General features: G+C 43.5%; 1 protein-coding gene across 6 annotated transcripts in view; it reads left to right on the top strand.

The window, feature by feature from the left end:
• Positions 1-12,370, top strand: part of Nek10 (NIMA-related kinase 10) — a 204,699-nt gene that overhangs the window by 144,117 nt on the left and 48,212 nt on the right. For 5 of the 6 annotated variants that reach the window (XM_063274764.1, XM_063274765.1, XM_063274768.1 and 2 more), the window contains 3 exons: positions 5,769-5,952; positions 6,047-6,133; positions 7,911-7,965. In XM_063274764.1, the coding sequence (XP_063130834.1) occupies positions 5,769-5,952; positions 6,047-6,133; positions 7,911-7,965 (326 nt within the window). Of the gene's footprint in view, positions 1-5,683; positions 5,953-6,046; positions 6,134-7,910; positions 7,966-12,370 lie in introns of those variants that run through there. The other variant, XM_063274767.1, reaches the window with a different exon arrangement.

The raw sequence follows: 12,370 nt of genomic DNA, 5'->3' as shown, positions 1-12,370 counted from the left end.
ATGAATATTACGAAGAGCTCTTTATTGAATTCTTTAAAACTGATAGGTGGCAGGCATTAGCGTTGGGAACTCAGGTCCTCAGACTTGTGTAGCAAGCATATTAACAACTCTGACTATATGTTTTATTTCATAAGAATTTGGGTAGAAGTTAGGCATGCAGCCACCGCTGGTGGCAGTAGGAGGTAGTCGTAGCCACTGTTGATTGTATCTGTCTCTTAGGACCTAAATGTTCGTTTTCCATTTTGAGAGTTCTTTTCTTCTTGCCGAGATGGCTTCTGAGTACAGGAGGAGGCTGAGGCATGCTTACACCAGTAGGAAGACAATGCATTCTGGACGTCTGGGGTGGCCTCTGCTGACCTTCACCACTGTCACTAATGTTGTTTGGTGACAATAACCTTCTTTATTAAATGTCTATGTCATATGTTCTCATGATCCTTTAAGCCTCATCTACAATGTGGGGAGGGGTCACCATTCCTGCCCCTCCTCTGAGGCCTGCTTGTGACTTCTCACTGGGACACACGAGGGCTCGAGGTGCCTATCCATGTGTGCACTTGCCATGGGCATCTCAGTGGGAGTCGGAGACACTATCTTAGTCCTGCCAGCTCAGGTAACTCCCCATTCTTCCTCCTCTCCAGGTCCAGGTACCTGCCTGCCATTCAGTTATCTGTTCCTCAAGCACCCACTGTGGGCCTCCTAGGTGTCAGGCAATTTTGTAGGCAGTCGTGGTACCACAGTGTTTACAGTGTACTAGGCCTTGGCTCTTGTGGATAAATGTCTAGAGCAAGTGAAGCACTGTGGTGGGCTCGGGCTGTTCTGAAGTGTCTCCATCTTCTCTGACTGTAATCGGACTTTCCTTAAACCCTTCTGTATTTCTACTAACGCATGCAGTCATTGTATATCACAGCCCCAGCCTCCAGGTGGCTTGTCTGACCCAAGCCTCATCTCAGCCTGACATCCACCTGTATAGCTAACAGACACAGAACTGGAGTAAGCCTCGTGATGTAATTAGGCAGGTTCTAGAGAGGAACATAACCAATAGAGTGTTTACATATTATGAAAGGGATTCTCCCCAGGCAGTGATAGTAGGTATATACCTTAATCCCAGTACTTGGGCTGCAGAGGCAGGTGGGTCTCTCAGTTTCCCTGACATGTGCCCTAGTGACTCCTGGTCTCTAGTAGGTAGTACAGAGCTGGTATCCTGGCTAAAGTATTGGCCTTTAGTGCAAATTGTGGATGCTAAGGCATCCAGCCCTGCGAACTGGAAAGCTGCAGTTTCTCAGTCTATCTGGTGTGTAGACAGCCATCCCTAGACTACCCAGAACTTCCTATATAAGCCAATCTAGAGAATCCTGGTTTTTGTTTGTTTGTTTGTTTTCAAGACAGGGTTTCTCTGTGCAGCACTGGCTGTCCTGGAACTCGCTTTGTAGACCAGCCCTCAAACTCCCAGTCATTTCTACTTACCCCTGTGACTGACTTTAGTGATCTAAAGTGTCACTATGGATTCTAACTACCTAGTGCAGCACATGTCTGTTACCAGCAGATTTGGGAGGAACTGGCTTGTGTGCCTGAAGAGTCAGGACAGGCCACCATAAAGGGAGGAGTGGGAAGAGCCTGCTGGAACTGTTTGGTGACAGCTGAGATGCTAGGAACTCATAGGTAGATTCTCCTCACCTGGGAGGGGCCCAGTTGTGCATAACAGGGCACCCACAGACTCGGTCGGCGCCATCCACACTATCTACAGTCTGTATTCCCCTTTCAGCCTTCCTTCACATGCCCAGCCAAGTTATCATTTATTAAACAAACCCATGCACGTGGCCTTGGCAAATCATTCTACAGTTAAGATGATGCTAGTGCACTAGAACGTTTCAGCTCTCAGTATATTGGCATGTTTACGATAGTGCGGTATTTATCGTCAGGCAGCTTAAATATGTCTTCCTGGAGTAGCGTCTTAAATCCCACTTGGAGAACAGAGCAGCTGGTGTACTAATTAGCAGCAAGCATCATTTTTAAAATCATGAGTCTTTCGCGGGCTTCTGATAATAGCTTTCTAACACAATGTGTTCTATTGTCGTAGAATACTTTATTGACAGAGGTCTGATTTTTTTCCCTTAAATTCTCAGATACTTTCACAGTGGGGTGCTTAAACTGGGGAGTCCCCAAGCATCTGGATGTCTCTTTTAGTGGACTTGGACTTTTAAAATTTGTTTTTTATTTGTCCACTTGCCTTGTTTTTATTATACCACATGTCATTCACAAATGCTGAACCCACTGCTAAGAGCTCGTGCCTAGAATCCTCCGCTAAGAGATTAAGTTAAGCCGTGCAGAAAATAATGTATTTCGAGGGGACAGTGTTTGGGTGAACAATTTTCTTTTGTCTGGTTAATTGCTGACCGAGTTTCTCCCAAGGCCCTGAAAATGCAACAAGCAGTGATGTAGGGAAAAAAATTATCAGAAATTAGAAAATCATGGCTTGTTGAGAATTGCTCTTTGGTTATTAGGATTTAAGGAAACAAGAAAACAAGTGTTTCCGCAGCTCTACTCTCTCCAAATAGATACAATTCTCTCTTCCCCTTAAAATTAGCATACTTTACATATAAATACTGTTAGTATGTTTAAGTGCTGGGCTTAGTGGCTTTTGACACACGTACTCATTGCCCACACACAATTCTGTACACATCCATCTGAAAACTCCCACCCACCACCCTAGATGACTCCTACCTGGCGCTGGGGCTGGAGGTCTGGTGGGCTTCAAACACATCTCACGTATGGATTCCAGCTCTATCTATAAGAGTTCTCCATCTTATGCATATTAGTTCTGTTTGCATTAGGCTGTATCCCAACTCGCCTCACTTTCCTGATTTATTAATTTTTATTTATAGATTTAAATATATTATATACTAAATGTATGCCATAGTTTATATATAAAATAAGTGCCTGCCAGGTTTCATTGTCATGTTACAGAGTAGTTATTTCCAAAATTGGAATGTTTTAACCAAGACTGCTATGAACTTTATGACATGAGACATTTTGTGCATATGTTTCCATTTCTTTTAGGTAATACTTTGAAATAGAACTTGTCGGTCATAAGCAGGTGTGTGCTTTACCACAAGAGAAACCACTAGCTTTCCAACCATATATTATTTAACAGTCCCTAGAGCAGGATACAGAAGGTGGTGGTTTGAGGGTAGTGCCCATATAAGTCTCAGGCATTTGAATACTTGATCGCCAGTTGGCGGTTTTTTGGGGAGCACTAGGAGGTATGGCTCTGCTGAAGGGAGTGTGTCACTGAGGTCAGGCTTTGAGGTTCCAAAAGACTCAGCCCATCCCCATTGTCTTCTCTGCCTCCTGCTTTCAGATCACAAGGTAAACCTGTCCTGGTTCTTTGTCCACCATCACAGACACTAACCTCTGAATCCATAGACTCAGTGCCTTGGCCATGCTTGACACTTTTAGTGTGTATTTATCTTGCATTGAAAAGTATGTCTATGGTGAGAACATTCGTTTTCCCTGTAGTGCAGTTGTCACGTTGTCTCTGCTCTCATAAGTTTGCAGGATGCAGTATCTTGTAGCATCCTGTGCAGCCTGTGGAGCTGCCATTCTCCCTGGCTGAAGCTCTGCCTATGTGCGAGCACTGTCAGTGCTCAAATTGGGCTGTGTACGTCCTCAGCTTTGCTGTTTTTCTGTCAACTTTGATTTGGATAATGTGGATCCCCTGGTTTCAGAATTAACTTCTTTATGTTATTTTTCTTTAGGTGGTGAGCACAATGGGATGAAGCCACCATGGGGCCTCAGTACTTGTTTGTTTTTATTGATCCTTCCCCTAGCCCTGGCCACAGATAAAATGCAGGATTCGCAGATTCTCGCATCTAATTGCACTGATGCCGTCAGGAAAGGTCTCAATGTGTGCTGTTGTGTTGTGGATTGGATCCAGCATCCTGATCATGATAGGCAGGAGCTCTGGCCCTCATCTATAGCCCAACCTCTTCTCAGTAATGACACATATTGGATAGAGTCTTTAGAAGGCTTTGAAAGGCCAGGGTTGGTCTTTACAATGCCGAGGGAGAAGACAGCTTATTTACATTGATGTGGTCATGAGCACAAAGCTAAAAGTAAGGTGTTGATTTCTAGGATAGTTTCTTCTGAATAGCAGCTGAGAAAAGTTAGAAGAAGCAGAATTTTGTGTCTTTGTTTAGAGGAAGTAAAAGAGGCCAGGCGTACAGAGAATGCTGAGTAAAATTTTAGAAGATGGTCATAGGTTTGGATTCAGGAACTAGATATGGGCAGAGCAGAGATGTTAGAGATCTCTTAAGAAATTAATCCAGGCTTGTCAAAGCTGACTGGACATTGGCTGGAAGACTAGTTACAGAAAATCAAATTAGAAGTGCTTCTTTACCTCACATATTAGTTTCAACAAAATAGAAGTTGGTGAACCTGGGGAAAAGATCGCGGAAAAGATCCCAAAGTGGGATACCAGATAGCAACCGGGCAGGCAGCCTGCAGTGCACACGTATCCGGGCAGGCTGTTTTCAGTGGATACATGTCTTGCTGAGGTAACAAGTATGTGAATGCTGTTGTGGAATTACTGATCGTATACCATGAGATCTTGAGTCTTTCATCTACAAATTTTGGCACCAATGGATCCTGAACAACCTGCTCCTTGAGCCTCAGAGTACTGCTTGAGTTGTAGGAAAATCTCAGAAAAATAAGTAGGCAAACACGTAACTGGTCTTGCAAGAAGGCTTGCTTCACTTCGGGCATCTTAGTAACTAAGCAATGATAGACTTAGGAGAACAGTGTCTGACAGGTCACCAGAAGTCGTCTCTCTCCAGTGTCACAGCATCTTTCCTTCTTACTCTTCTGCCGGGATCTTGACCTCTTTCATGGCTTCTCCGTCTGTGTCCCTGTTCTGTATCTTAGCTCTGCTGGTGATCTTTGGCCAGCAGCTCAAGCAGTTCTTTACGCTTGCTGTGAGTGGGCCCGCACAACATCTTCGGTATTGAGAATTACTTGGTTAGTTCTTTTTTCAGAGTCTTCTGCTTTGACAATCCCAAGCTGCCAGCCTTTTGTGTCATTGAACATCTTTATTTTTACTGAACCTAAGAGATATATTACATATGGTTTATAATACATATAATACATATAATACATATGGTTAATAATATTGAGGTCCTAAGCCAGATGAATGACTCAGATGTGGTCTCACGGTCCACCTACTTTCATCTTCTCAGAAAGATCCGCATGAGTTTGTGTTTAGTTCTGCAAGAGAGGAGCTGGGGCCTTGAGTGACTGAGTTCTCATCACTGCTGTCCCCTCCCCCTGTAGGGCATGTCATTGCTTGTTCCTCGTGGCCTGTCTTGTCTGCTACTAACGTTCTTTGGAAAACCTCTTAACAGATATGGGGCTGAGCAGATGATGTGAGGAAATATGTGAGGAAAGGCTCAAAGGGGAGAAGTTTCTGGTAAAGTGGCCCCTGAGCTCTGTTCCATGGAGATAGTTAGTTTGCCAGTTCTCACAGGCCTTTTGTGTGGGTACCCTTGCCTCCAGTCTTTTTATATTTCTTATTTTTTATTTTTTATTTTTTTTGTCAGATGGGTGATTTTAGATTTACTTCTTGCTCTGGGTTACATGGGTCCCGTGATGGAAGGTATCACTTCTGCATTAAGTATTTGCAATGATGCTTTAGATGCTGACATGCCCATAGTAACACATGTGGGTTGCTGCAGAGGAAAGAGAGGATGAGATGCTCAAGACCAGACTTCTTCTTCCAGGAGACCTTTGAGAAGGCAAGCCTGAGCAGCAGCAGCAGCGGGGCAGCCAGCCTGAAAAGTGAGCTTTCAGAGAGTGCAGAACTACCTGGGGAGGGCTGCCACATCCCCTGTGGGAAGGAGGAGGACAGGGGCTGCGAGGAGGAACTGTCAGAGGACAACTTCCAGCTGGAGAGTGTGGAGAAAGGTGGGTGTGCTGAGAGCAAGAGCAAGGGGAGGGTAGGCAGGCACTGGGCCCCTTCTGCTGCTAGGCTCACCCTCTTCTCCTTTTCTACATGCAGACCTGTATTCTGAACTCGATGAGGAGCTGGACGTCTCGGACAACTGTAGCAGCTCCAGTTCAAGCCCCCTAAAGGAGTCTACATTCAGTAAGCTTTCTGTACAAATTTGCCTCCATGGAACTGAAGTGAGCAGGGCTATGCCAGCCAACACAGACTCTGTGTGACTAGGGAGCTGAAATGGTGAGGTTGCAGACAGCCAAACCTCCTTGGGAATGATGGGTGTGCCATTAATCAATCTGTGGGTTAGAGGAACTAGAAACTTAGGAGAGAAAGTAGCCACAGTGCAGACTAACTAGGGTTCAATTTTATTCATTCTCACTGCTCCGGTTTCATTTCTGTCACTGTGATAAAATGCTAACAAAAGCAACTTATGGGAGGAAGGGTTTATTTTAGCTCTTGGCTCCAGGTTACCATCCATCAGAGCAGGTAGTCAAGGAGGTGGGGACTTTAGTCACATCACAGCCATGGCTGAGGGCAGAGAGATGTGAAAGTGTGCATGCTGCGGTGTTTTACTTTCTCTATGCAGACAGCCCAAGACCACAGGATGCATACGTTTTTAACTCAATTATGAAAATCCCTTGCTGGCACGCCCACAGGCCAACCTGGCTAAGGCTGATCTGAGACGCTCTTCCCAGGTGACTCTAAAATGCATAAAATTGATGAATGAAAGCAAGCATAAAGGAGATGTTTAGTACATCTAAGTAAAATCAAGATCTTAACAATCTAGGCCCATGAAAAATATGATATATAAATCCACCCCAAAATTAGTTTGAAATTGAAATAGTAATGAGAAATTTAAAAACATGTTGAAGAGTAGGAAAAAAGATATAATGATATATAGATAGAATTTAAAGATTATGGAAAAATAGGATCAAGTCAATTTGGCAGACATGAAACTGAAAGAAATGTTAAAATAGAAATGGGGAAAAGGATAAATATCTCAGAAGTGTATGTTAACTGGATTTAAGTTTTCTAACTAAAGATACTTTAAAATAAGTGAAGTAAAAATAATTCTGTCTCCTCAGTGGTTATGCTATAAAAACCCCAGGAAAGAAGACAGAAAATGCTTTCCTGAAGATCCATGTGGACTGCCAAGGACTTAGCCACATTCTTTGCCTTCTCTGTACATAATGACTCTATCAAAATGTTGACTAGATCTTACAGATTTTCTGGAACAATCACCATGTCCAATCCTTTGTTCTATATTTTCTAAAAGCTCTTGCCTGGGAGATAAAGTGCCTTGATTTGTATTTGGGTAACGGTGGGTACCGCACAGGAGAAACTCTTCACACATGTAAATGTTTAGCACATTCTAGAAGCACTTCTTGTTTTGGTGGTAAGAATGACACTGTTTATCTCTAGAGCAGTGCTGGAGACGGGCAGTGGGGAGGCAGGAAGAGAGACAGATCTTGACCTGGAGAGGTGTGCACACAAGCGAGGGTGAAAGTGACACAGGCATGCTGTCCTGTCTAACAGCAATCTCCTTAGCATCTTTCCTTTGTAAGGGAAACACCTTATAACAACAGATTACGTGTATAGTGACGGTGGTTACGGTGGTTACAGTGAAGAACAGCCACCAAGGCAGAAGAACTGAGCACGTACACAGTACATAGTAATTTTTAACATTTATATTTGAGCTAATGCTGTCAAGAAGAAAAATAGCCACTAGAGTGAAGGGAAGTAGAACCTTTGCCCTTTAGAAAAGGGGTGCTGAAGGTCACGATGCAGCTTGTGGCTGAGCACTGGCCTCATATACACAGGGCCTGGATTCTCTTCCCAGCACTGGAAACAAGCAATATACAACAACAATAAAAACCAGTTTCTGGAGCAGTAATCGACGTTTATTTCTATTTTCTTGTTTTAGGCATTTTAAAGAGAAGTTTCAGTGCTTCGGGAAGAGAAAGACATTCACAAGCAAGGTATGTTGTTTTGTGGAAGAGTGGACTTAGAAATGTATTTTGTCTAGGCAGCGCTTAGCCACTTGGAACTAAGTTGCCCCATGACTAGCAGAAGTCGTTGTGGGCACGTGGACATAGCAATTGTTAGTTCCTGCCTCCCAGAGCCAGAACCTTTGGCTTTTTAGTGGGCTGAAGGGTGCTAAGCCTCAGCCTGGACACTGTGTACTCTGCTTCTGGTTCTGTGACATCCAAACTGCCAGTCTCTCTGAGCACACACTGGACTGATACAGCGGACCAGCCATGCTCTGTGAGGTTACCTAAGACAGTGGGTCCTTAGGACAAGGATATGTGACTCAGTCCATGGCAAACGTGGGCAAGGTGTGGACAGTAAACTTGGGGACACACACTTCTTCTTGAGGATATGCCCCCCACCTCATAGTGTGCCCATGACTCCTGCTCACACATAAAGGCAGACCTCCTTTGTACACTCACACCCAGCCGAGGACAGATTTGATTTATTTATTTATTTATTTATGTATTTATGTATTTATTTATTTATTTATTTATTTATTTATTTATTTATTTATTTATTACTAACTTGAGTATTTCTTATTTACATTTCAATTGTTATTCCCCTTCCCGGTTTCTGGGCCAACATCCCACTAATCCCTCCCCTTCCCCTTCTATATGGGTGTTCCCCTCCCCATCCTCCCCCCAACAATCACGTTCACTGGGGGTTCAGCCTTGGCAGAACCAAGGGCTTCCCCTTCCACTGGTGCCCTTACTAGGCTATTCATTGCAACCTATGCAGTTGGAGTCCAGGGTCAGTCCATGTATAGTCTTTGGGTAGTGGCTTAGTCCCTGGAAGCTCTGGTTGGTTGGCATTGTTGTTCATATGGGGTCTCAAGTCCCTTCAAGCTCTATCAGTCCTTTCTCCGATTCCTTCAACGGGGGTCCTGTTCTCAGTTCAGTGGTTTGCTGCTGGCATTCGCCTCTGTATTTGCTGTATTCTGGCTGTGTCTCTCAGGAGAGATCTACATCCGGTTCCTGTCGGCCTGCACTTCTTTGCTTCATCCATATTATCTAATTGGGTGGCTGTATATGTTTGGACCACGTGTGGGGCAGGCTCTGAATGGGTGTTCCTTCTGCCTCTGTTCTAAACTTTGCCTCCCTATTCCCTGCCAAGGGTATTCTTGTTCCCCTTTGAAAGAAGGAGTGAAGCATTCACGTTTTTGTCATCCTTCTTGAGTTTCATGTGTTCTGCGCATCTAGAATAATTCAAGCATTTGGGCTAATAGCCACTTATCAATGAGTGCATACCAAGTGTGTTTTTCTGTGATTGGGTTACCTTACTCAGGATGATATTTTCCAGTTCCATCCATTTGCCTATGAATTTCATAAAGTCATTGTTTTTGATAGCTGAGTAATATTCCATTGTGTAGATGTACCACATTTTCTGTATCCATTCCTCTGTTGAAGGGCATCTGGGTTCTTTCCAGCTTCTGGCTATTAAATAAGGCTGCTATGAACATAGTGGAGCACGTGTCTTTGTTATTTGTTGGAGCATCTTTTGGGTATATGCCCAAGAGTGGTATAGCTGGGTCCTCAGGTAGTTCAATGTCCAATTTTCTGAGGAACCTCCAGACTGATTTCCAGAATGGTTGTACCAGTCTGCAATCCCACCAACAATGGAGGAGTGTTCCTCTTTCTCAACATCCTCGCCAGCATTTGCTGTCACCTGAGTTTTTGATCTTAGCCATTCTGACTGGTGTGAGGTGAAATCTCAGGGTTGTTTTGACTTGCATTTCTCTTATGACTAAAGATGTTGAACATTTCTTTAGGTGTTTCTCAGCCATTCAGCATTCCTCAGCTGTGAATTCTCTGTTTAGTTCTGAACCCCATTTTTTTACATGCAAAATAACTGTAATTCAGAAGGAAATTCTTTACAAGTTCCTTGAGCTTCAATAAGAAGATTAATTCAATGAATCAATGGCCCATAGTCAGAATGCTGAACCCCATTTTTTAATAGAGTTATTTGTCTCCCTGCAGTCTAACTTCTTGAGTTCTTTGTATATTTTGGATATAAGCCCTCTATCAGTTATAGGATTGGTAAAGATCTTTTCCCAATCTGTTGGCTGCCGTTTTGTCCTAACAACAGTGTCCTTTGCCTTACAGAAGCTTTGCAGTTTTATGAGATCCCATTTGTCAATTCTTGATCTTAGAGCATAAGCCATTGGTGTTTTGTTAAGGAAATTTTTTCCAGTGCCCATGTGTTTGAGATGCTTCCCCACTTTTTCTTCTATCAGTTTGAGTGTATCTGGTTTGATGTGGAGGTCCTTGATCCCCTTGGACTTAAGCTTTGTACAGGGTGATAAGCATGGATCGATCTGCATTCTTCTACATGCTGACCTCCAGTTGAACCAGCACCATTTGCTAAAAATGCTATCTTTTTTCCATTGGATGGTTTTAGCTCCTTTGTTAAAAATCAAGTGACCATAGGTGTGTGGGTTCATTTCTGGGTCTTCAATTCTATTCCACTGGTCTATCTGGAGGACAGATTTTATAATTGTGTACCATGGGTTTTCTCAGCAAGCTACAAGATTTTATAGTTTCACCTTAAACTATATAATCAAATGGGCATAACCTGAGACAAAAAGAGGAGTTTAAAATTAAAAAAAAAAAAAAGCAAAGTAACAACAAAAAACCCAGGAACTAACCCCACCCCCCATATTTTCTATCTTGAGATTTTTTTTTAAATCTAGAAATAAGTTAATTGTTTTGTAGCAAATTATATAAATCAGAGTTAGTGGGTAGAAGTTCATCCAGATGCAGAAACACTATGTAGCCATGTCTTTATCATGTACCTACGAATCTGGGCACATGACAAGTGGCCAGCACAGGGAAGCCAATGCTTCCCAAACCCTGTCCCAAGGTGGCTGAGAACTGCTCTTAAAGCCCATGTTTGTATCTGTGTCACATTGTGGTTTGTGCTGTGTGACAAGCCACCAGGAAGCACACAGTTTTCACTGCAGCCACAGTCCAGGCTGGGCAAAGTGACGCAGGGCAGACTGAGGTGGGGGTGTGGCAGGGGATGGGACAGAACAAACAGCCCTGTCACACAAAGCAGGGGAAATGAGATCAGAACATTGTTTACTCCTTTCCCTATGATTCTCATGGCTTCTCTGAGTTAAATGAGATAACTCTAAAGTATAATTTCTATTTCTCTTATAGGCGTTAAATAAAACTCATTCATTTTTACTTATTTTGCTTAGAATTTTCCTCAGCTTCATAGTATATTGACATGAAAAGTGAATTAATCCTCTAAAATATGCAGAAACCAAATGATAAATTCAAATATAAAGGAAGACCATGTTACTCCATTCTCTAATAAAATTAAAGGGAAAGTCAACCCTGGAGATGCTTTTGGCTTTCCTGTAGCCAGCATCAACTAGTGACAACGTGAGGAGATCCTGAGTGGCTGTGGTTAAACAGAACAGACAGCATACTTAGGCAGGGAATTCTCAGATTTGACCACCCCAGATAGCAGCAGGAAGATTCATGGGAACCATGAGTTCAAGACCAGCCTGGGCAATGTAACAAGAACCCCCACCTCAAAAACAAAACCATCTCATGTTATGGTCATTTATTAGGGTATGCCAGGCTCAGTCTGAACTGTGTGTGGGCTCTTCCTTCACTCTCCTGGTACAGCGTGTTGCATACAGATGCTAAACCACAGATGTTTGATAGATGCTTGCATTAGTATGTTAATGAATCCTCTCATCGCACTTTCTGAGTTTCTTACTGCAAAGGACTGAAACCTTGTTTACTTCCTTGAATTAATTTATAGTGTTAGCTATAGATTAAGGCCCACTTTTTTTCTTTTTTTTTAAATTGGATATTGTATGTATTTACATTTCAAATGTAATCCCCTTTCCTGGTTCCCCCCTCTCCCAACCCCTTCCCCTGCTTCTATAAAGATGCTCCCCCTCCCACCTACCCAGAACCACCTTACTGCCCTGACATTCCCCTGCCTGGGGCATTGAGCCTTCACAGGGCCAAGGGCCTCTCCTCCCACTGATGCCGGACAATGCCATCCTCTGCTACATATGCAGCTGAAGCCATGGGTCCCCCCATGTGTACTCTTTGGTTGGTCGTTTAGTCCCTGGGAACTCTGGGGGGTGTCTGGTGGTTGATTTTGTTATTCTTCCTATGGGGTTGCAAACCCCTTCAACTCTTTCAGTCCTTTCTCCAAATCCTCCATTGGGGTCCCCGTGCTCAGTCTAATGGTTAGCTGTAAGCATCCTCATGTGTATCAGTAGAGCTCTGGCAGAGCCTCTCAGGAGACACCCATATCAGATTCCTGTCAGCAAGCACTTCTTGGCATCAGCAATAGTGACTGGGTTTGGTGACTGCATGTGGGATGGAT

The sequence above is a fragment of the Rattus norvegicus genome, chromosome 15 (assembly GCF_036323735.1).
Source record: "Rattus norvegicus strain BN/NHsdMcwi chromosome 15, GRCr8, whole genome shotgun sequence".
Classification (NCBI taxonomy): Eukaryota; Metazoa; Chordata; class Mammalia; order Rodentia; family Muridae; genus Rattus; species Rattus norvegicus.
Note: the sequence above shows the minus strand (reverse complement) of the source record. Positions and strands in the feature narration are given on the sequence as shown.